Genomic DNA, 22,620 nt, shown 5'->3' on the forward strand with positions numbered 1-22,620 from the left:
CGTGTTCCCCGGGGAGTGTTTGTAGGCTGCGGAAAGCGAGGCTGCCAGGGAGTGCATCCCTCCCTGCGGGAGAGCTGTCCGCATTTCCTTTTTTCCTTAGCCTGGCTAATGATCCGCAGCGCGGATCATCCGTTCTGAGCGTTCCGAAGGAAGTTTCGGTTCACGTGCTGGCAGAGGGGGTTTGAGCGATGTGCGTTAGTGATGATGAGGCAGCTCGGGCTCCGTTTCCAGTGAAGTGTCCTGCTGTCTGGAGGTAGTGAACCGCCGGGAAAATGTCATAACTGCTGAATGACCTCATGTTAAAGTAGCTTAACTCAAAAACGATTTTTTAAAAAGCTTCGGAAGTTGTGTAGCTTTCTGTTAATGTATCGGTGTTGTCACCATTACTGCCTTGCAAGTCTGTGTAATTGCTGACTATAGGAATGGGAAGATTGTAAGGTGTGGGTTGAGACTAGATTCAGTTTGACCTTTGTACGCTAGTACCTGTCACCTCGTTTAACATGTCCTCGTGACTACTCCTCACAATATAGTTTAGGAGATGGACTTTATAATATACTGTTTGCTATTTCTGATATATGTCAACTATTGCATTGGTATGCAACTAACATGTCTGATATCGACATGATGTAATTCCCCCGTGATCCTCAGTTTCTTCTTTTAGTGAAGTTTTTCTTTTGAATCAACTTTTAAAACTGCCATTCCAGGTTATTTTAAATTTCTTCATCACTCCTTGATAAAATAACCTGTTTAGTATTTCTTCATCACTCCTTGATGTAGTGCATATACTGGTAATTTTACCTGAGTAGGAAAATAAGCTCGAAAGGTTTAGGCAAGAGAATTTTCAAGAGCCATGTTAGCCAAATCAGAAATTGTGTCTACAATTTAAAAGAGACAGTAGGAAAAAAGGCCCCAGAAATTTTCCTATCACCTTTTCCATGTGTCTTGAATGAATGTAGCTTGAAAAACAGTTATAGACAGAACTGCATTTTTTGCTGCATTGTTCTCAGTGCTTGAGTGTTTGGGATTTTTTTATATGATCAGGACTTTACATTACTTACAGGTTTCTGTGGCACATGATGTCATTAGAAACTGAGCAAGTCCAAAGGAGATATGAACCTCGTGTGTCTTTTTTCTTCTGGCAGGTGGCAATCACATCTCCTGATTCTTTGAAGCTCGGTGCACCAGCTGCAAAGTCTCTGAAAGGATAAGAGAAGGATGCAAGTGCCCAGTGTAGATTTGCCCACTGCTGTGTGGAGATGTGCAGGTTCAGTGTGTGCTGCTCCTCCTGGGCAGTGCCTGTGTTTAGCAGAGGGCAGGTGTGAGGGCAGCTGCTGCTGAGGGATTGTTGCAGGATTGGTCGGTAAAACCTGCTGGAGCAGCAAGGGCAGAAATGGCAGGGCTCAGGAGCCATGTGTGTGTGAAGAGGTGTACTGGCCGTGCTGTCTGTCTGGGTGCAGGGACATGGGTGTACCTGTGTGTGAGTATAAGCGTACAGAGCAAGAGGTACGGTTGGGTTAGTGAATTGCTACGTGTGCATAAAGTGAAACTGTTCAAGGAAGGGTGCAGAAGCGGACTTGATGCTGTGCCTCCTTGTGTGGCCCCGGAGCTGGACCGTCGTGTTGTGAGGTTGGGTGCCGGAAGAGAGAGCCTGAAGTGTGTGTGGTGGCATCTGAAATGTGCTGAGGTTGGCATTTCTCTTCCTTTGGAGTTGGTGTGTTGTTGCCCAGTTGGTGAGTTCCCCAAGAAGGGAAGCAGTGATGGGAGAGGGTCTCTTTGGGGAGAGCAGTGCAGACCAGCCTTTGGCGGGGCCCCTGGTGGCAGCGCTGCAGGTGTGAGAGAGCCTTGTGCAGGTAGGTGGGCAGCAGTCGCTGGCCTTGGTGTGCTGGAGGAGGGGCACTTTGGTGCTGTGCCTAGAGCTGGAGGGTCTTGAGGAGAGTGAGGTCCTTAGGGTCTTGAGGAGAGTGAGGTGGCCTTGTCCCGCAGCACTGGCTGTGCTCACGTTGCACATGAGCTGCTGGGGGGTGAGGACGAGGCGTTTGGGGTGCACCAGTGTGCTGTGCTCAGTGTTGGACTGGAGCCTGTGTGCGGCACACACTTGGAGAGCAGGGCTGTTGCTGGGTTGTGCGAGAGCTCCGTGGCTTTGGTGTGGCTTTGGGTCTGGCCGTGGCAGGGAGGTTCCCGTGGCAGGAGTGTCCCTGCGGTGAGCGAGCGCCTGGGAGGAGGAGGCCCAGCTGGGAGCGCAGAGCCTGCCCTGCAGCACTTGTGCCTACTTGCGCCCCAAGGGCCCAAGGGCGTAGCTGGGTGTTCCTGGAGAAGCCCCAAGTGTGTGCAGGCCTGTGAGCTGGGGGGCTGGGAGGGCTTTAGGTAGTGCTGGCTCTGGCCTTGAAAGCGCCTCCCGCACTGCCCAGACTTTCTGGGCCAGAGCCCTGGCTGGAAGGTTTCTGCCACCATTTTGTGGGAGGGAGATGCCATTTTGTCCAGTGTTGCAGCTCCTGCTTCCTTGTACCAGGAAGTACTCAGATGTCAAAATATTTATATGCAGGTCATGCATAGGTATGTAGACAGTTAGAGTTGTCTGTATGAAGGAATGAACCCGTAGATTCATACTTAGATACGCTAATTATAGACGTTTCTAGAGGTATATGAAGGAGACATTTGTAATGGTAAAATCATAAGCCTGAGGTAGGTAAAGCAGTCTTTCTTGAGAGCTGATGGAATGAATCTGTAGATGTGGATGAAATGCATTGCACAAGGATAAAAGACAGGTTCAGGCCTTTGGCTTTGCGTGGCTGTAGAAAAAGCACTGAGCTGTTTGGGGAGCAGCCAGGAGGTGTCACAGAGCACTGGGACGTGCCCGAGGGCTCTGGAGCTGTGTGAGGTGGCTGCCAGGCAGGCCTCAGCAAGCACCGTGACATGTCCCCGGAACATGGATCGAGGTCTGTCCCTCGATCCAGGCTGGGAAGGCTCCATGCCTGGGCAGAGTACAGTGGGATGGTCATGCAGTGCATATCCCTGGGGCAGGGTCTGGGCATGCCATGGCCCTACCAGACATGAGCAACACAGGCTGAAAAAAGAGAAGGCCAGAACAAAATCCCTGTGTCAGAGGATCACGTGCCTGGGGACTTAAGTTGTGTTTTCTCTCTGAAGAGTCTGTGGAGTCGAGGCATTGTGCACTTGTGGGTAAGACATTGCATGCCCCAGATGCATGCTGTTTCCATGGTGGTGTGGAGATGTGGGCATTAGTGAAGGTGCTGGCTTGGGGGCACACAGACCAGCTCCGGTCTCTCTAGAGGGACACCCCGCACTGCAGGGTGTGGGGTGCTGTGACAGGGGGTGGTGGTTGTGCCCTCTCTCAGTGGAAGTTTTAGCCCTGCAGGTAGTAAGGTGTCATCAAATCACAGAATATCCTGAATTGGATAAAATGACCCACAGGATCATCGAAATCCAATTCCTTGCCCTGCACAGGAAACTAAACGAATCACACCATGTGCCTTGGACCATTGTCCAAGCATCACTTGGACTTTGTCAGACCTGGTGCTGTAACCACTTCTGTGGGGAGCCTCTTCTTGTGTTCAGTCACCCTCTGGATGAAGAACCTTCTCGTGATATCCAGCCCAAACCTTCTGTGACACCACTTTGGAAATTCCCACAGGGGGAATGGCCAAAGTGGTGTCACAGAAGGCCGTTTGGCCCTGTCACTGGTCACAGGAGTGTAAATGTCTGCTGCTCCTCTTACCCTCATAAGGAAGTTGTAGACTGCAATGTGGTCTCTCCTCAGTCTTCTCTTCTCTAGACTGGACAGACCAAGTGACTTCAACCTCATATGGGTTCCCCTCACGGCCCTTCACCATGTTTGTTGCCCCCCTTTGGACGCTCTTGACAACTCAATGTCTTTCTTATACTCTGGTACCCAAAACTGCCCCCAGCACTCAAAGTGAGGCTACCTCAGTGCAGAGCAGAGTGGGATAATCCTCTTCCTTGCCTGGCTGTGATGCTGTGCCTGATGCATCGCAGGACATGAGTGGCCCTCCTGGATTCCAGGGCACTGCTGACTCGTGTTCAGCTTCCCATTGGCAGGACCCCCAGGCCACTTTCCATGGTGCCTCTCTTTCCCCAGTTGTACACACATCCAGAATTGCCCTGTCCCAGGTACAGTATCCAGTACTTGTCTGTGGTGGGTCAGTTGCTTAGCAGCACCCACCCCTCTTCTGTGCATGTGGCCTCTCGTGATTGTCTGGCAGAGCCAGCCTGTGCATGATGGCTGCTGTGCTCCTTTGTCAGCACTTTTTGACACTGTCATGCCCCGTGTGTTCCATACCACATTATGCTTGGCTTGCACTACCATGGCCCTACAGGCCTACCCAGAAGTATCACAGTCTCCAGAGATGAGCCACTGAGTTGCTGCATTCTGGTTTTTGGGGGAGGGAGCTTGAATAGTAAAACCCAGTGATTTTAGCCTGTGTATGTAAAAATGCTTTTTTTTTTTCTCTTCTTTTTTTCTTTTGGAGACAGAGTTGTAGGTGAAGATGCAGGAGCCAGAACTTGTTGCAAAAGCCCTGCGAGCTGTTCTTCATGCCTTTAAAAATGGTGTACGTTTGTCAGAACTTCAGAATGAATACAGATCCCTGACCAATGAGTTAATTCCCTTCAGGCACCTAGGACATGACACACTGGAAGGCTACTTGGAGAGTATCCCAGGAGTGGTCAGAATGGAAGAGAACAAAATGGGAGAGGTAAGAATCACAATTGAGAATTATGGTTCAGAAATGGCTTTTGTGTTTGCATAATGTTCCTGGTTCATAGTTTTGCCTCCTTTTGTGCTGTGGATTTCTGTAGCATGCATATGGTGCACTAATTCTGGGAGAGGTGGAAGCTGTGACGTAAGATACTGAGTGCTCCTCATTTTCCTGCATCTGCATTCCAGACCCAAGGTTGTGTATTCGGAAGGTGTAAAGTTGCAGGGCTTCTTCCTAGAAATGTGAATTCGGTGTGGAAAGATCACTTGTGTGACTGTGGAGATCTGGCCCCTTTCTCAGCATTTCTGACTGTAGAGGAGATACTAGTGGCTTGTCCTGGGACCTTAAAGAAGGTTAACTTGTGTGTGTTAATCATCTCTTCTCAGTGGGGTTTAGCATAATTTTTTTCCCTACAGTAAAACTCTTAGGTGCTGTTGCTTATAAGCCTGACAGTGCTTGCTTTGGGCTTAGGATTCTTGTTTGTTATGCATTGCAGTGCAACAGGACTGCAAAAATGTGCTGAGGTGACAAAGAGCTCATGTAAGTGAGGTGCCTTGCTGCAACATTTGCAAGTGGCTCAGTTTGGCAAGCATGCAAGGGATAAAGGGTCATCACACAGATCAAGGAGAAGCAGATCTTAGCAGAGGATTGGTGTGGTAGAAGAGTTGTCCCTTATTCCTTGCTCTTGCTGCACTAGCCTCTGTCTTCTGGTGGCTGCCACCTTGGAAGCAGCTTGCCAGGACCGCAAACCTCCTTGCCCAATAGTCTGGACTTCTGGTTTGAAGTCAGAATGTGTTCTCTTGCTAGCTGGTGTAGCTGTGTGACTTGCAGATGATCTGTGTGGCAAGCTTGAAGCCTCTCCCTCGTTGGAGTATGGTTCTGGGTTCCTGAAGTCTTTATAGCCTGAGGCAGAGCAAAAAGCTAGTGGATGTTTGGCACAGTGTGTGGCTGTCATAGCAGGTCTGAAGAGACAGGACTTAAGGCTGAGATTCCTTGTTTGCTTAGCTGGATTGGGACAGCATCTGTGAACTCAGAACTAGTTCTCCCTCATTAGCTGTCTGATGAGAATACAGTGAGAGGTATCCTGAGTTTTGTCCTAATACCTGGAAATGTGGCTGTTTTAAAGCACAGGTTCCCTTTCTGTATTTTTACATTAGAATTTGTCCTTTTACAGCGGACAAGCAAGTTTGGGATTCTTTTTCTCCAAAGCCTGCCTCAGCTGCAGCTACGTTAGTAACAGGATTGCAGGTACCTCAGGTCTGGGAACATTTGTGATCCTGCAATTAAATGCTTCTTCGTGGTGGTTCTGGCAGATAGCCATCTGTTTCTAACTAGGGCCTTGCAGGGTGTAATCTGGTATCCTGCCATTCCCTTGAGAGCCTTGTTTATCCACTAATGCGATGTGTGCTGAGAGCCTTGTGAACTCTTGGATAGCACTAGGGGCAGTGAATTCTTTGCGGCAGCTGTTACAAGAGAGTGAAATGCAGCTTTAAGATGTGAAAAAGAAGAAAGTCAGGGGTCTTGAGGTACTTGAGGAGGACTCACTGTGGTTCAGAAGTGCCAACTGTGCTCTGCATGGCTGAAACAGCTGAGAGGAAGTACCTTGTTGAATACCTGGGAGGTAGGAAAGGTGCAAAGACTGAGCCCATGTTGCTGTTTGATGCCACTCCTGTTGCCAGTGTCCACAGTGTGGACATAGCAGACATTAAGCAGAGGGTGGCAAGCATGGCTATGAGCTGATATGGGCTGCTAAGCTGCCTGAGACTGCTCTCATGTGCTTTCTTGTTACAGGCTATATGTCATTATAAGCCTGTTCTCTTTGTTCACCTCTCTCCAGAATACTTGAGCTCCATTATAGGCTGATACCGTAGCTCAGAGTCGACACAAGGCCACTACAAGAGCATGCAGTCAGCCAGTCTCTCTTCATGGCTCTGGAGTACCCTGACCTCCAAAATGTCTGTCAAGACCCTTGCTTCTTCCTTTAATCCCCTTACGGACAGTGGGGCAGGACAGCAAAGGCATGCACATCCAGGGGTCTGGTAGCACCTAGTGATCATGGCTGCAGTCTAAATAGTCTTAAAAGGACTTTCCTTACTGCTAGGTCAACTGTCCAAGACTTAGTTGTCCAAGAAATGTATTCAAAAAGGAATAGTATAAAGTAGGCAGTAAATAATACAAATTGATCTCAAAGTGCCACATGTTAAGTGCTGCCTTAAGTGTTTGTGGGAGGTGAATATTAGCTAGGTAACTGAGGCTGAACAGACATTATCTTGGGAGGGCAATGATATAAATTGTGCTTTGTTCCTCTTGATACTGAGCACTAATTTAGCTGTCTTGAATGTGAGAAAGGTTAAATCTGATGACTTTTTCTTTATGCAGTAGCTGTGCCCTCCAGTTTCCACAGAAGATAAGAATTAAGTTCAGCATACAGAAAGCACTGCAAGGGGACTCATTGAAGTACTTGCACCTGCAACAGGTGGTTGCATCATTTCAAGGAACCCTACTTTGCTTTACCTCATATTAATTTATGAGAAGTGTGTTGTTGCACTTTTGTCTAAGAAAACTTTGACTTCTGCTTGAATAATTAAGCCTCTTCAAAAGGAGAAATTTGAAGACTGCTTTGCTCTGCTCATCTACCCCATCCCTTTTTACATCTGAATTCATTTTAATTCAAAGCATTTTGTTAAACTTTATCCCTGTGAAACAAGGGAAGGAAATGAAAAAAAATATTTAGAACATTAGTGACAGGAAAATCGTGAAATGTACCAGAGATGTGAAAACGTTCATTTATAAAACTCTGATAAAACTGTATAGAGACAAAAATCCTTTTATATTGAGACTTTGGTCAAGTGATCAATCAAAGTAATCAACAAAGGTCAAGTGATCCATCTCATGCATCCATTCCTGTTAGCTAGGAGTTTGAGGAAAGCTCTCATACTGTTTTCTGGAAGTGGGCACAAGTGGGCACCTCTCTGAAGAGCCAGTACATGACTGTTCACAGCTTGGGCTACAACCAGAAGAAACTGGAGATCTTTGTGTTGTTAAGGGCTGTGATCTCATTTAAGGTCACAGAGAGTTGTTGCAACAGGTCACACAACCAGCATGCTTCTGTGGGTTGACACTGGCTGCTGAGGAGTTATGGGCTGCAGTGGTGGACAGGAGGAGTTCCTGTGAGACCTGACCAGTTTGGGAGCAGTGGGGATGCCAGGGGCTCTGTCTTGGGGCAGATGATGAGACAGGAAGAGCTTATGAGTAGTGGACAGACCAGTGTATGGCAACGTGGTGGCTATCTGTTACAAATATCTTAAGTGGGAAGAAATGGCAGACAAAGCAGGTGATGCCTTCTTTTAACAACAACTCACTGGGGAATTTGGGCCACTGCCATACCTGCTTTAGGGACAAGACATCCAAGTGTGAACAATCCAGGATGTTTCTGGTGTCTGCTGCTCCCAGCATCCTGACACATGCAATGAATCAATGAAGAAAGGTGCTCTGCTGGATACAGTCCTTGAAAACAGAGAACGATTGCAGATGTAAAGGCTGGGAAGAGCCCTGTGTGTGGCTAGATGGTGTCTGTGACCCTGAAAGGAGGGAAACCAAGCAAAAAGTAGAATCAACAATGCAGGACTTTGGGAGAGCAGATGTTGGCCTGTTCAGGAATCTGCTTAGAAGACTCGTGGAATACAGTCCTGAAGAGAATGATCCAGGAGAGATAGTGAGCTTACAAGAATTGTCTTCTCTAGTTTCAAGAATGGTACATTCCAGTAGTTGTGGGAAAAAGCAAAGGTGGCAGGAGCACTGACAGAACTGAACCATAAATGCAAGCATGCATGAGGTGGGAGCAGGGAGAAGGAGCCTGGAAGGATTATACAGATGCTGCCTAAACAAGCCTACATGGACGTAAGCAAGACTGTGTTTACTATTCATTATTTGAAGACCAAGACAAAGTGCTGTCCCCTTGAGAACGGCTCCCAGAGCACTGCCAGTTCTGAGCAAGTGCTTCCAAAAAAAGTCCTTAAAATAGCTGCTTAAGTGTACAGGCAATGGGAGGAAACAAGGACAGGGATACAGGGACAACAGAAAAGAAGAAAGAAGGTACAGGCAATGGAGACCTTCAGCCTTTTGCTGTGTTTCACTTCACTAAAGCCTTATGAAGTCCATGCTCAAACTGTTGAGCGCAGATCGTTGCACACATCTGTGAAAGGATGAAGAGTGAAGGATTTCAGGTTCACCTTTCACAAAAATGGGTTATGACTCAGGTACAGGCTACTGTATGACAAAGGCTCTCTCTTAAGCAAGGTTGGAGAAGGTACACATGATTGAAGAAGGAGTGCCGAACTTAAATCTACCATTACAAGCATGCACACAGGAGGTAGAAGCAGAATTGGGTGAGCTGGAAGGGGTATAGAGATACTATGGAAGTAGGCAGAGGAAAGTGTAGGGCAAGGAAGTCCTAATCTTGTTGGGGGAGGATTAAGATAGGTGGCATTTGGAAAAACTGAATGTGCATAAGTCTATGAGCTTATTGCAGTGCACTCACAGGTGTCAGCTACCTTGGAAAGGTCATGGTAATTTGTGGGAGGCTCTTGAGGATTGAAAGAAAGCACCACCTTTCAGCGGGAAGGGTGGGATGGGAAGATCAGGCTGAAATTGAACTGTTGGAAAGTTGTTGAGCGTCTAATCCTGGAAAGCTGTTCCAGCCACTTGAAAGACAAAAAGGCAAGTCAGTATGGATTTACAAAGTGAAAATCATATGTTACCAAATAAATACCCTTCCAAATTGAGATGATTGGTTGAGTGGAGACTATTGGATGTGGTTTAACTGAATTTTGGTAGGGCTTGTAATATCCTCTTCTGTAACAGTGGCACAAAACCCATTGGGAGACCACTTAAAAGTAATGTGCCCTGGAAATAGATGCTCAAGAACTGCTGTCTAATGTGTTCATGAATGACCTAGGTGATGGGACAGAGATCATCCTCAGCAAGTCTGTAGATGACAGGAGAGACTGATAGAACAGATGAAGGTGCTTGTTGTTCAGAGGGATTTCAAGAAATGCCAAGTCCTGCACCTGGGGAAGAAAAACCCCCTATTCCTGTATCGTTTTGGAGCTGACCAACGGAAAAGTAGCTTGGCAGAGAAATGCCCTGGAGTTCTGGTGGGTTCAGAGTTCACAGTGGGCAGGGTGCCATTTGTAGCAAGGGAGACCAACAGCATGCTTGGATTCATTAAGAAGAGTTGCCAGCACTCTGATGGGGGGTGCTAATTCCCCTCTGCTCAGCAGCAGTGAAACCACATCCTTTTCTAAGCTTCCCAGAACAAGACTGGCACAGCCACACTGAAGGAAGTTCATGGAATGATTGTGAAGATTATGAAGGGGCTGGAACATAACGTCTCTGATGCAGGGCTCAGACAGCAGGGATTGTTTGTGCTGGGAAAGAGAAAGGTCAGGGAAATCTTATCCTTATGTCTGTTAAAGGGAGTAAAAAAAACATGGAGCCAGACTCCATCTCCAGTTCTCATTGGTATTCAGTGAGCAGACAAGAAACAACGATAGCAGAGTGAAATAAAAGCAGTCCCATGTAAACATTAAACAGCCCACCTTTTTTACAGTAAGGCTGGCTAAACAATAGAAGTTTTCCAGAGTGGTTGAGAGTTCTTTGTTCTTGAAGATATTCCACCACCTGACTAGGTCTAATTGATGCTGCTTTAAGCAAAGATGCTGTATGACATGGACTGTAGCAATGTTTTCCAGCCTTAATTTTTCTGGGATTCCTGGCATTTAATCACTACAGTGGTGATACTGCTGGATTGCTGTTTTTATCAGTGCTGACTGTGCAGCAGGTACACTGTCTGATCTGTAAGTAGGAGTTCCTGGGGTAGGAGATCTCTCCCTGAGAAGGAGAGGCCCTCCCGGCAGTGGCTCTGTGTTGAGCCAGCCCAGCAAAGGTGCTGGGTGTGCAGCAGAGGAGGGGGAAGGATGAGCTGGAGAGCGCCGCTGGAGGGGTTGCCTGGCTTCTAGTGTCATCATCCATTGCCCTTGTTTTCCTGGGCTGTGTGGGTCACCCTAGAACAAGAAGAGAGATCCCTGGAACAAGCTGTTGCTGTTTAACGATCTCTTGCTTTTGTTGTTTTTCTGCTTTGATTGCCTTGTCTTAATTGTGAGAAAAGATCCTTTTTGGAGCTGCTGTTTGGTAAATTTCAGAGATGCAGGTGAAATCCCTGAGTTTCTCTTGTGCTGCTCCTGTGCAAAATGGTCATCTCGGATGTTCCTTGGGGGCTATGGCTAGCAAGGTAGCAGTGCTGGCCCCATGACACTGTTGAGAAAGGGGCCCTTTTACAACCTCTGCCACCACCACAGAACATTACTGAGACCCTGAACTTGCATTTTAATTTAGTGCTTTTGGGATAACTGCCTGTGTCTTATGGAGTCCTGGATGAGTACTCACCCAGCTGCCTTTGCAGCAGTTGAATGGCCCAGAAGTTTGGGCTTTCATCTTCTTTTCAGGCAAAGTGCATGCTAGGCACATGGTTTGGTGTCTTGCCAAGGCAAAGTTGCTATATCCATCCACGGGATGACCTGTGGTGATTGGATGTTGAGGCAAGAGGCCATGAAGTTGTGCAGGGAGATACCTATGGGCTTGTTCAAGGCTGGGCTGTTGTTGGGGGCCAGCCCAGTGCCTGTGAATGGTGCAGCCAGGATAGTTGTGCAGTTTCTTCTGTAAGTGGGGCAAATGCAACCCTGCTCCGCAGGGTCAGCGTGCTGCCAGAGCCTCTGGTGAGCCTTGGCAGAAGGAGCAATGTCAGGCTGCAGCCCCATGGCTTCCCAGAGTTATAAAGCAAGATTGTGGGCCTGTGGGATGGGAGTTAGAAACCAGGCTGTTTCTCAGAGAGGCCCAACCTAATGTGGAAAGGTGATGGAGAGGCTCTGGCTGTCTAGTTTGCTGATTTCTGAGGTTCATGGAGATTTCTTCTGGGGTTTCACGAAAGGAGAGTGAGATCTCCAAGATCCGTGTTTGCTGCTGAAGCCTTTCCTGAACTGCCTGCTGGCCTGCATGATTCAACAGTTACAGGCTTGGAAAGGGATTCAGATGATTCTGAGGGCTGTGGATGAGCATGGGTCTCATTGACTGCTTTTTCCCCTGTCTCCTTCCTGCTCCAACAAGGTAATTTGCCATGCTGTTAGTTGCCATGAAACTGTACGAGTTGCTCAACTGGTGGCCCGACAGAGGAGTTCCAAGAAGAAAACAGTCCGGCAGGTGAACTGTCAGATGAGGCTGAAGAATACGTCCCCAGTCAGTTTATCAGGTAAGCCATAGGCAGCTCTAGAGGGCCTGCCTTTATGAAAGAGCTGTGCAGCTGCTGCACAAAAGTCTTGGCTGTGAGGGTGTGTCACCTATGGACACGAGTTACAGGGTCCAAGTGGAGAGTTCTTGGGAGGATGAGTGTTCTTGACAACGATGCTTATATCTTAAGGCCATGATCAGAGAGAAAGCCCTTTTCAGGTGTGTATGCAAGACGTGAATGATCTTGGAAAACAAAGTCCTTGTAGGATGCTTGGCTTCACTTTCATGTGCTCATGCTTCTGTGAGAAACACAGCTGCGATGCAGGGCAAGAAATGTGACAATGAGCCTGCATGTTCTTTAGGGCTGGCCTCGGCCTGTTGTGGAGTGGGAGGATTGAACCATTCCCTCACAGTGAGAAGGAGTCCCTGTAGCTGTGGCTGTTTCAGCAGCTCTTGTTACTGATGCCAGTGCCACAAAAGTTCTGATGCCCATTTTCGGCTCTTTTTACCTCTTACCTTTTGCATAAGCTTCTGTAGCAGTGTTTTCCTAAAGTATGGGCCAGGTTTTCCTCACTGCTGTGCTGTTGTGACTGTCTGTGGAATTGAGTCAGGATTAAGCCCAGGCAGGACCCATTTGCTTGCAGGTTGGCAGCTTGGAACAACAGTGGGTCTCCTAGTTTGTGTGTGCTCCCCTGTTGTCTGTAATGAAATGTTTGCTGTTTCTTGCTTTTCCACAGGGATGCCAGTTGGGAAGCTGAACTAGTGGCTCATATCACAGTTAAATGACAGGGATTATAAAGGCAGGTTGATTCACTTTCTTGCACATCAATCTCCTTGGAAGTGTTTGAAACCTCCAAAATTGATGTGGCACATCCAGCATATAAACAGCAAAGTGACCAAGAGCTTGTTTATCCCAGTGTGGCCTGAATGCTGGTGTGTTCCTCTGTGGGTGTAACCTGGTCGCCTCTGCTGTGTGGTGGGAGTGCAGGTGCCCACAAACCAGAGTAGAGAAGAAACCCTTCGGGTGGCAGTGCAGGAGATGCCCGGGGAGGTGGAGGTAGACTGGGTGGAGAAGAATGCTACTCATGGCTGCATCTGCAAACTCTTTAGGAAAGCCCAAAGGAACTTTGCGGCAGCCCCGGTCTTTGAACATGCCAGAAGAAGGCAGCTCTAAGAGGCCTGTTCCTCGCCTGCCCCGAGGCAGAGAAGTGGCATGTGGAGGTGTGAAACCTGTGGTGGAGAGTGCCCGATCTGCCTTACCTTCAGCTGCTGGGAGTGGACCACCTAAAGAAATCCCCATGCAGAGGCATGTCACTGTGGTAAACAGGTCAGTGTGTGTGTGTGTGTGTGTGTGTGTGTGTGTGTGTGCGTGCGTGTGTGCGTGTGTGTGTGTGCATGTGCCCAAGTGGAAAATGAAGTGTGATGGACCCTTGGATGCTGCCATGCAAGCAATGTCCTTGGGATCCAGTGGGAATCCAGGCCCCTGCCCTTGCAGCAAATGAAGTCTGAATTTGGGATGGTACCCAGGAAGGAGACAGATGATGTTTTGCCTTTTTGGGTGCTGCCATAGCTAGCCTGTGCTCTTGGCCTGTTCCTGTGTTTTGGAGAAATGTGGCCAAAGGTGTCACAGCAAGGGAGTGTGGAGCTGTTGCCTGGGCCTAGGAGGGAGCTGTTGTGGCCGATGTGACAGAAAGCAGGAGAAGTAGATTTGTGTGCAGGGGCAGGTGATGTGTGTGTTGAGGGTGATGGTTGTGCAGGTGGCTGTTCTTTCCCTCTTGCCTGACTCTGTGTTGCAGCGTCAGTGTTGTGCTGGGAGCCAGGAGCCAGCTGACCGTGTTTGGGTGAGCTGAGCTGAGGGCTGGAGCTGCAGTTCTGCTGGGCTAGCGGTACATGCTGCTTTTCAGCCCCATTTGAGCCTCTCTAATCCCAGGGGCTTAGTCAGCTGCTGCCCCATCATTTATTTCTGTGTTGTTTTCAGCTGCCCTGGGCCGTCAGCTGACGGTGGTGAGAAAGTGTTTGCTGTTGCCCATTGTGGCTGTGCTAAGTCCTCCGGAGCTGTGATTGTGGCAGTAATCCTCTGCAGGGGGAGGGCTCCGGCCCGGGCTGGGTTGGAAGTCAGCGTGGCATTGAATGGAAATGCAGTGGCGTGCCACTTGCACGGTGGCATAGCTGTGGAGTGGCCCAGAGCAGCACAACAGCTTAATCCTGCTGCGGTGCCTGCTCTTTCTGGAAGATCCAGAGAAAGCAGGCATGTCCTGCCTCACCCACCTGCATGAGTTCCATGTGCCATCCGGGGTCTGTTGTGCAGAGGAGAGAAGGACCAAGCTATCCTGCTGTGACTCAGAAAAGTGTAGAAGCAGCTTGGGCCTTCCCTTTTCTGTGTGTGCAGATGAGTTGCATATTTTTAAGTGGCACTTCTCTAAAAGGCAGAGGCACTTTGCCTCAGGCAGAGCAAAAAGCGCACTTAAGAGTTTTCTCCATATTAGTTCCTGTAAGGAAAATACAGGATGTATTTTATAACATTTAAAGATTTGTAATGTGTGAAATAAAATTAGGTGGATGTCACCCCTCTTCTGGGTATTCCTAATGTAGTCTGCTACATCTTGTGTTATCTTTGTTGGTCTCTGGCAGTCTCTCCTGAACTCCTTTTAGGTAAGTGTTCTGCCTTTCTTTCTGTTGTCTCTTTCTGCCCTGCACTGTAGGAGAAGCTACAAGCAAAGTCTGCTTTGTCCCATCTGTTTTTGGAGGAGGAGACATCTTGTGCTTTTGTAAAGAGTCCAAATGCTATCCTGTTAGCTTGGGTACATAGTGAAGGGAGAGTTCAGGGAGATGCGATTCATATTCCATGTGAATACAGGGTTGTATGTGACTGGATTAATTTGTTAATTTGTTTCAACTTGGCCAGTTTGAAGCGGGGCTGGCAAGATCCATGTGTCCTTGCTGCTGGGGACATTTTGTACCTTCTAAACTGTTGTAGTTGCTTGTACTTTGGGAATTGCAGGAGGGAAAGTTTCTTTGAGCCAGGAGGTCCTGACTTCAAAAAACAGTGTGCAGTGAGTGGAGTTTTGAACAGCATCCCCAAAAATCCTGGGCTGACAGCAGCCTCATAGTTATCTGGCATGAGCTTGAGGACACTATTCCAGCAGGGGTGTCAGCACTTGCCTATGAGAGTGACTGAGCCTTCACAGCTCAGGTTGGCTGAGACAAGTCCTGAGGGTGACAGACTGTCTTTGCCCCACTTCCCAGTTTGGAGTGAGCTGTTATCTGTGTGCAGTTTTTGACTTTCTGTTACCCACCCTGCCCCTCCATGTACCCACATGGTAGGAAAGGATACCCATGCTCTTATGGTTGCACATAGGGATCTCTGTTCTTTTCTGTTGAACATCTGTACTGCTATGGCAGATGTGTGTTCCTTGCCTTGACACAATGTCTGCCAGTTACAGACTTCGGATGTTGACAGGTATTGGTGCTCCACCCAGTGTCATGTAGTGAAGCTCCTCAATGAGGCTGGAAATGGTGGGTTTTTGTGACTACCAAGGCCTATGTCCCACCTCTGTAGTGCTTTGTGATATTTTTTTCAGAGATTTTTATGACCACAGCTTTAGGGGCTTGCCCCTGTGTAGCATTTGGTGGAAAGGGAGCAGGTTGTTTGTCTTCCCAGTTCTGTCACACTCACATGACGACAGAGGAGCACTGAAGGTAGTTGTCCAATGTTTTCTTGTAGAGGCTGGTGCAGGGTCTGAGGCTTGTCTTTAGAGCAGCAGTCTCTGAGGTTATCCTGACTATGTTGCTGCGGACCCTGAGAAGCAGGGAGAGACCTTGCTGGTAAGGCTAACTGCAGAGATCCTTGAGAATGGAAGGCAGCGGCATGGATGAAAACAGGTTTGGGTGCTTGGTGACACCCTTGTTTGAAGCAGCAGGAGCCATTTGCTGCTGGCCACTACTTGGCCTTGCTGCTTAGATAGCACTGTCCAAGCACCAGAGAGCAGATTGGGGTGGCATGGGCCTCACCAAGGTAAGGCAATTGGCAGGGAAGGACATTGCTCCCCTTTGTTGTGAGGCAGGGATGTGTGGCAGTGAGACGTGCCCAGCTGGAGCTACGCATGGGGACTTGGCAGTGCTGCATGGCTGGTCAGGCAGTTGTGAAGGGCCAGGCTGCTGTGGTGGCTGGGAGGCCTCTTGCTGGGAGCAGGCTTCTGGCAGCTGAGGAACTGCACGAGGCCTTGCAAGCAGCTGAGTTGTCCATATGTGCAAACTGTAGGGAAGCATGTTGGCCCTGGCACTGTCTGGCTGTATCCCATCTCACTGTGGAGACATAGAACCATCATGATCTGTGTGAGCAAGCAGCACATGACACGATACTTGTCTGATTGCAGCACTCAAAACTGGTGATGGCTGCACTCAAAGCCCGTGTCAGCTTGGAAAGCTGCATGACAGTTTCGTTGTGTGAAACTGTTGAACCACAACAGAAAGCATAGGAGGACCCTACATAAAGTCTGTTAATACTGAGAGGATCCCAAATCCAATTAGCTTTTACATGTATCAGAGGGGAATCATCCGTGCTCTGTTCCAGATTCCTTTCCAGGGTGTTCACATGGCATGGCTTAAGCAGGGAACATCTGCCCTCTTCCTCACTGGAATTTGCCTGCAGTTCTGGCTGGCGTACCCTGCTGTCACATCACTTGTGTCACCTGACATGGGGCTTAAGGTGATACAAGTGTGTATGGCACAGAGGACTAGAAGAACATAGCTATGGATTCCTGTTGGCAGGCAGGGGTAGCAGGACAGTCTCCACTACCCATGGGGCTATTTCACAGGATTGTTTTGCTTTCTGCCTAGCAAAGATGGTAGTCTCTTTTGAGTCTGCTTCCATTAAGAGGACTTTTTTAGCTTGAGTATTTGTTCAGCTTAGAGTTGTCTGTACTGGTAGGTACATGTACAAAGAGGTGGGATCCTGAATTTCTTGTAGCATCTGCATGGGCAGCCACAGCCACCTTCTAAGAAGAGACTGCTGCTACTTCGTGTGGGCATCTGGGGTGTGCCCAGAACGTAGAGGGTTTTTCTGTAGTGCAGATGAGTGTTGTAAGAGGCTTTTCAGACGCCCAGCAAGTGTCAGGTGTGAGTGGAAGTTTTGATTTTGTGTGGGTGGCTTTGCTTTTGTACTTTATGAGTTTTGTAAATATGCTTGTAGTTGATCTGCTGCTGCCAGCACTTCTGGGCATGATTCCTGTTGTGTAAATTGCTGAGCTGGGCAGTGCCTGTCCTCATAGCTAGTGCTGTGGGACATGACTCAGAACAGAAGTATGGTCTTTGGTGCAAGTGATATCCCATAGCTGATGGAGGAACAATGGTTGCATCTAACAGGGACAGCATGAAAGCAGGGGAGACAAATTAATGTTAAATCTTTTAACATGATTCTCAGAAGAGACATGAATGTGGGAGGTCTCTTTCTGATTCATGGATATGCTCTGATTAAAAGTCAATTGTGATGACACATAGGGCTTCTTGGTCTTGACTTCCTGTTGCAACTAGCCACAGCATCATTCTTGAATTACTGTCCTACCTTCTCAGAGTCCAGATGAAGCTGTGGAAATCACCCTTGGTGTTTCTGCAGCTGGTGAGGTTTATGGCTTGCTCCACTGTTGTCTCTGAATTGCAGAACTGGCCCTGGGCAGAGATCTTCTGCAAAGCCTGCTCAGTGCATGTGCAGGGTCTGCTCTGGTCAGGAGATGCCTGGTTCAGAGCAACCTGCTGTGTTATGGTGGAGATGTTGCCTAGTCTTTGATTTCCCTTCTCCAACTCTTGTTCCCTTTTGCTTGCAGCGTATGTAATTATTCCACAGCTGATTTTTTTCCAGGTCTTTGTGAGCTACACAGTGCTGTGCCCTCTTCAGTGTCAGGAGCTCATTTTAGTGTCTGTATTCCCAAGTAAAGTCTGTATTCTTCCTCTGAAGAACACCTGCAAGCACAACATTTGTGTGCTTTCAGTGGGAGAGATCTTCAGAGGAGAATCTCTTCAACAATGTAACCAACAGCATCCACAAAAAGACCCTGAATGCCTATGTTCCTAGATGCTTTCCCTTTGCTGATGTCTTTTTACTGTGTTTTGTTTCTCACAATAATGAGAAAAATGAGTAAACTACCTGTTGATCTGTCCTGTTACTGCTGATCAGGTTGTCTTCCTGACAAATACATTGTGAGTACTCATCTTGTGCAGGAGGCCTTCTAGGAGTGTATGGAATGTGTGGAATGCATTTTATTTTATGTATAAGTCTTAGAAGCAAATGGAATGTAATTTAGAGAAAGAAGAGTGATTCTAAGCAATTTTCTTTCCAATTTTAGATCTGAGAAGAGGCTGACTGTCCCACCACGGTTTCAAAAGGAGTTGCAAGTTCACCTGTCCAGAAGCTCTTCCACAGAGTCAAATGGTATGCCCATTGAGAAATTATTTGTTGACTCCTCAGAGAGGGTGTCACCTTAAAAAAATCAATCGTATTAGTTGTTTTGAATGCAGATGGGCTTGGATGAGGAATCAAGTTCTGTGAGTGAACCTTTTCACTCTTATTTCATTGTGCTGAGGAAATGTGCATTTGCTTGTCTGCCTCTTAGTCTTCTAGGAAAAACATTGGGCAGTAAGTGTCAAAGCCAATCACAAAACCAGTGTGAGGAGTTTGGAAACGGGAGGGTAGGCTTAACTTCACCAGTGGGGTAGGAATCTGGTATAAGGATGAAATCCTGGCTTTCAGGAGTAAGCAGCATTAATAATGTATCTGTCCAGCAAATACTCTCCTGCCTGCATGGCTCAACAGTTGTGCAGCTGATGGGCTTGCAAAATTGTGGTTGCTTTCTTTGAGACTTGTCAGCTTGATTTGTGAAGCTTCAGGTCTGGTAGCAAATAGAGCTCACCAAAGGGAGGAGTAGAGATGAGGCAGCAGGTAAGCTAGTGGTGAGAACTTCCCCTGGAATAATGAGTGCCTAGTGCCTACACACAATTTATGAAACTGCCCAGAGCAGTTGAGCAGTTGTCACTTTTCTTGCTCCACTGGAGGGCTTCCTTGGATGCAGTAGCACAGAAAAGCTACCTACTGGGTGGAGACTTTTCCTCAGGACATATCTTGGAATGAAAGGCAAATCATTGGTCTGATTTGTACACCCATCTGAATATAGAAGAACATTCTTGGTTGTCATGCAGTATCTTTCTGGCGTTTGTACTCATAAAGAAATTATCCTCTGCCCCTCTTGGGATACTATCTTAGTGCAGTTTCTTACCTGCGGTGGGGCTGGCAATTCTGTATTCTCTTCCAGAATCCCTTCAGAAGTAACACGTAGCAACATCTTATGAAAATAACTACAGTAATTGAAAACTCATTTTACGTAGTTACTTAATGTCTGAGATTTCCATTGTTCTTTGCCATAGGAAGTGACTGAACCAGCCATGCTGGGCAGGAGAGCCATGTTTCAGAGGTGGTGCTATGCTGGCAGATCCCATGTTTAGTTTTTAAGTATGGAGGCAATGATCTGTCTTTCTGTTTGTAGGGCTGTGTTTACTTCAAGGCTGTATTTTTTTTTTTTAACAGATAGCTCGAATACATCCACTGCAGAGGCACATACTGTTGCCCCTGGCTCTTCTGCTGCTGATGTCCATGAACTTCAAAGTCGCATTAAGGAGCTGCTGAGCAAGTACAGCAGTGGTGTCAGACTGTCAAAGATGCCTCAGATATATCGGGAAATGTACTGGGAGGACCTGAGCACAGAAGTGCTCTATCAGCTTGAGAACTGGCCTCATGTGTGCACAGTAAGTATTGAGCCATTTTTACAGAAGATGCCTGCATCCTATAGACTTCCAAGTGTTCATCTGCCAAATGTTATGTGTACCTGCATTTCCCTTCATGCCCTGTAGCAGTGACAGAAAACCCCCCCATCCCCACCACTCCACTCCCAAATTGTAAACAATGCCCTTTGAAAACCCAGAAAATCACAGTTGGCTGGATTTATAATTGAACAAGGAAGATCAGCCTCCATGGTGTTCTGGATCAAGTGCTTGAGGTTGCTGCCTTGCCACCTTTAACTGACCCCAGTACTGATAACTCAAATAGCTGATGACAGGTGATGTCCATGCCATGTTTGTTGTTCTTGGTTTGGTTTTTTTCCCCAATTGTGTTTTATGCTTTTCCTTGTTGGTGGGTTTACCTCCTCTTAAAGCTACAAGCTACCAACATCCTTTGTGAACAGTCTGAGGTCTACCTGTATTTATCTTTCTATAGACTTTTCCAGAGGTCTTTCTCGCATTTTAAGCCAAGGAATTTTGCTGTTTATGTTAGGTTTATGATAAAATAATAGATGAAATTGAAGAGTGGTAATGCTGGAGGGAGAGATTAAAGCCAAGCCCCTTTCTGCCCTCCTTCTGATGCCTGTTACCACTTGATTACTACAGGTGTCATTGCGTCTCTTATTAGGAGCTGATGTCTGGCTGAGTATCCACGTAGAGGTCTGACACGAGTTGCCATCACCACAGGGTGGAGGGGCTTCAACTGCTGTACTTCTGTCTCTTCTGCATTCATGTGTCATTTATGGTGTCATGCAACTTTGCATCAAGGCTTTATTTAGCTTTACTTTAACAGGCCAATGTTAAATGGCCAGTCAGTGAAGACATTTTATTACCTTGGTATCTGTCATACTGTGGCACAGAAGAGTATTGAAGTAATAAGAATTATTTGTCTTCTTGAAGTACATTTTTTGTATGTCCTACTGAGTCTTTTCTTTTGTAAAAGCATTAAATGCAAAAAAAAAATTAAAAGAAAATAACTGAGTTGAATAACTGCTTTTCAGGAATAACACCATTTGTGTGCATGTATGGTATTCTCACAGATGTTTAAAATATGTTTGTAACACCTTACTACAAACACTAGAAATGTATGCAGTCAGCAGCACTTTGTTTTGATGGTTGATGATTGGTTCCTGTGTTATCTACAGAGCAAGCTGTTATTGAATGGCTTAATTCATGCAGCAAATTTTAGGTTTTTTTGTAGCTAATGTTCCAGTCAGTCCTGTTCATCCAGGATCTTTGTTCTGTGTTCATTATCCATTTGCTTGCTATCTGTTGGGTCTATCTCTTTCTTTCTAGCATGCAAATAAAGTCATTTAAGCATAAATAAGCACTGATTAAATCCATGGAAACATTGTAATACAATGGGCACGGTACAACAGCAGTCAGAACTATCAAGTTATCTTGGCACAATCTGTCTTATTGTAGAGAACTGTTAATGAGCTTCTAAAGCCCGTCTCAGTTTACTGACTTACAAAATTGTAATTGTGGCTCAGGCATGGAGAAGTTTGAATTGGGACTTCTTATATGAAAGCTATAGTACATCTCTTAAGTATAATCAGTTCGTGGTTTAAACATATTGTCTGCAGGTGTACAGGTTTGTAGAACCTTTGAAATGCAGAAGAAAGACTGTACTCTCCAGTGAAAGTAAAGATCTGATACCTGAATTATTTCTGTCATGTTGGTTTCTTACACGGGTAGTGTCTGCCAGGCTCAAAAACATGCTTGGTATTTCCTTTTATTATCTTCTTAAAGAAGAACATATTCCTTTTGTACTCATTCTGATCAGTGTAGCATAGTTACAAACCAGCAGATGACAAACCTAGTACACTTTCAGTGTCTGCAAGCTTTTAATCTGTGCTTTGGAGGGTATCACTTCTGAATAATTTTGCATCTCCAAAACTTCTGTTGGAAAGGTAGGAATTTTATCTAGGAGATGGTAATTTCCATGTTTTTACAACTACGGGTAATGGATATTTTTCTTCTCTACTGAGTTCAAGTCTCCAAATATCAGTGTAAGTTGCAGGTTGATGATCTGTTTTCAGTGTTCACCGTTCAGGCGCGAGGTATTGAGGCTGAGTTTGTCTCCATTTGTCTGTTACCTCTCCTCTTTAGGTCGGCTTGGTTGAGCATCTTACTTGTAGCAACATACTTTGCACAGCTAAATGCAAAAATACAAAGTTACCAAGTAGAGCCTTACAGTCACAGATTGTGGCCCAGCCTTCATGAGCAGTGGGGCTGACAATAAATATGCTTAGAAGTCTTTGTTGTCTAGACAGACCTCAGCCAGGAGAAGAATCTGCTTCAACAGCTCTGGGCAAATCCACAGTGTTGCTGAATTGTTTGCTTTCACCTCCAGCACTTGTGCTTTGAAAAACGTGATGACTGGTAGTGACCCTCCCACCTTCACCTTTTTTTATCAGATTTCTTTACCTTTCTGTTTGATTAATTACTTTGCCATGTTTCTTTGAGCAGCTAGTGATCCCTATTTTAGACTTCCAACTCCTGTCTATTTCTTATTCTTCTATATATTTTTGTCACAAGTTCTTTCTCACAACTTAGCTGTTTTCTTGCAATTCTAAGTCAAAGTTATATAGTTTTACTGTGTTTGAGCTCAGCCTTGGATCCTTGGGATGCAGGCAGCTGAGCCCTGAGGGAGAGAGAGTATTGCAGCAGATGTGTGAGAGGCATGTAGGCATATAAATTTAAAAGGTTTTTTTTTTTTTTTTGTAATTGGTACTGGCAACATGAAAAAATGGTTCTTTTTGCAGTCTAA

The 22,620-nt window shown here is 46.6% G+C and overlaps 1 protein-coding gene across 1 annotated transcript in view; it reads left to right on the forward strand.

Moving 5' to 3' along the window:
• Window positions 1–2,691: 2,691 nt before the first annotated feature.
• TDRD7 (tudor domain containing 7) overlaps window positions 2,692–22,620 on the forward strand; it is a 43,603-nt gene continuing 23,674 nt past the window's right edge. Inside the window, 6 exon segments of the mRNA XM_030968536.1 lie at window positions 2,692–3,180; window positions 4,513–4,733; window positions 11,901–12,042; window positions 13,131–13,347; window positions 18,362–18,447; window positions 19,597–19,814. Coding sequence (XP_030824396.1) covers window positions 4,527–4,733; window positions 11,901–12,042; window positions 13,131–13,347; window positions 18,362–18,447; window positions 19,597–19,814 — 870 coding nt within the window. The 5' untranslated portion in view covers window positions 2,692–3,180; window positions 4,513–4,526.

Source organism: Camarhynchus parvulus, chromosome Z, assembly GCF_901933205.1.
Source record: "Camarhynchus parvulus chromosome Z, STF_HiC, whole genome shotgun sequence".
NCBI classification, from domain to species: domain Eukaryota; kingdom Metazoa; phylum Chordata; class Aves; order Passeriformes; family Thraupidae; genus Camarhynchus; species Camarhynchus parvulus.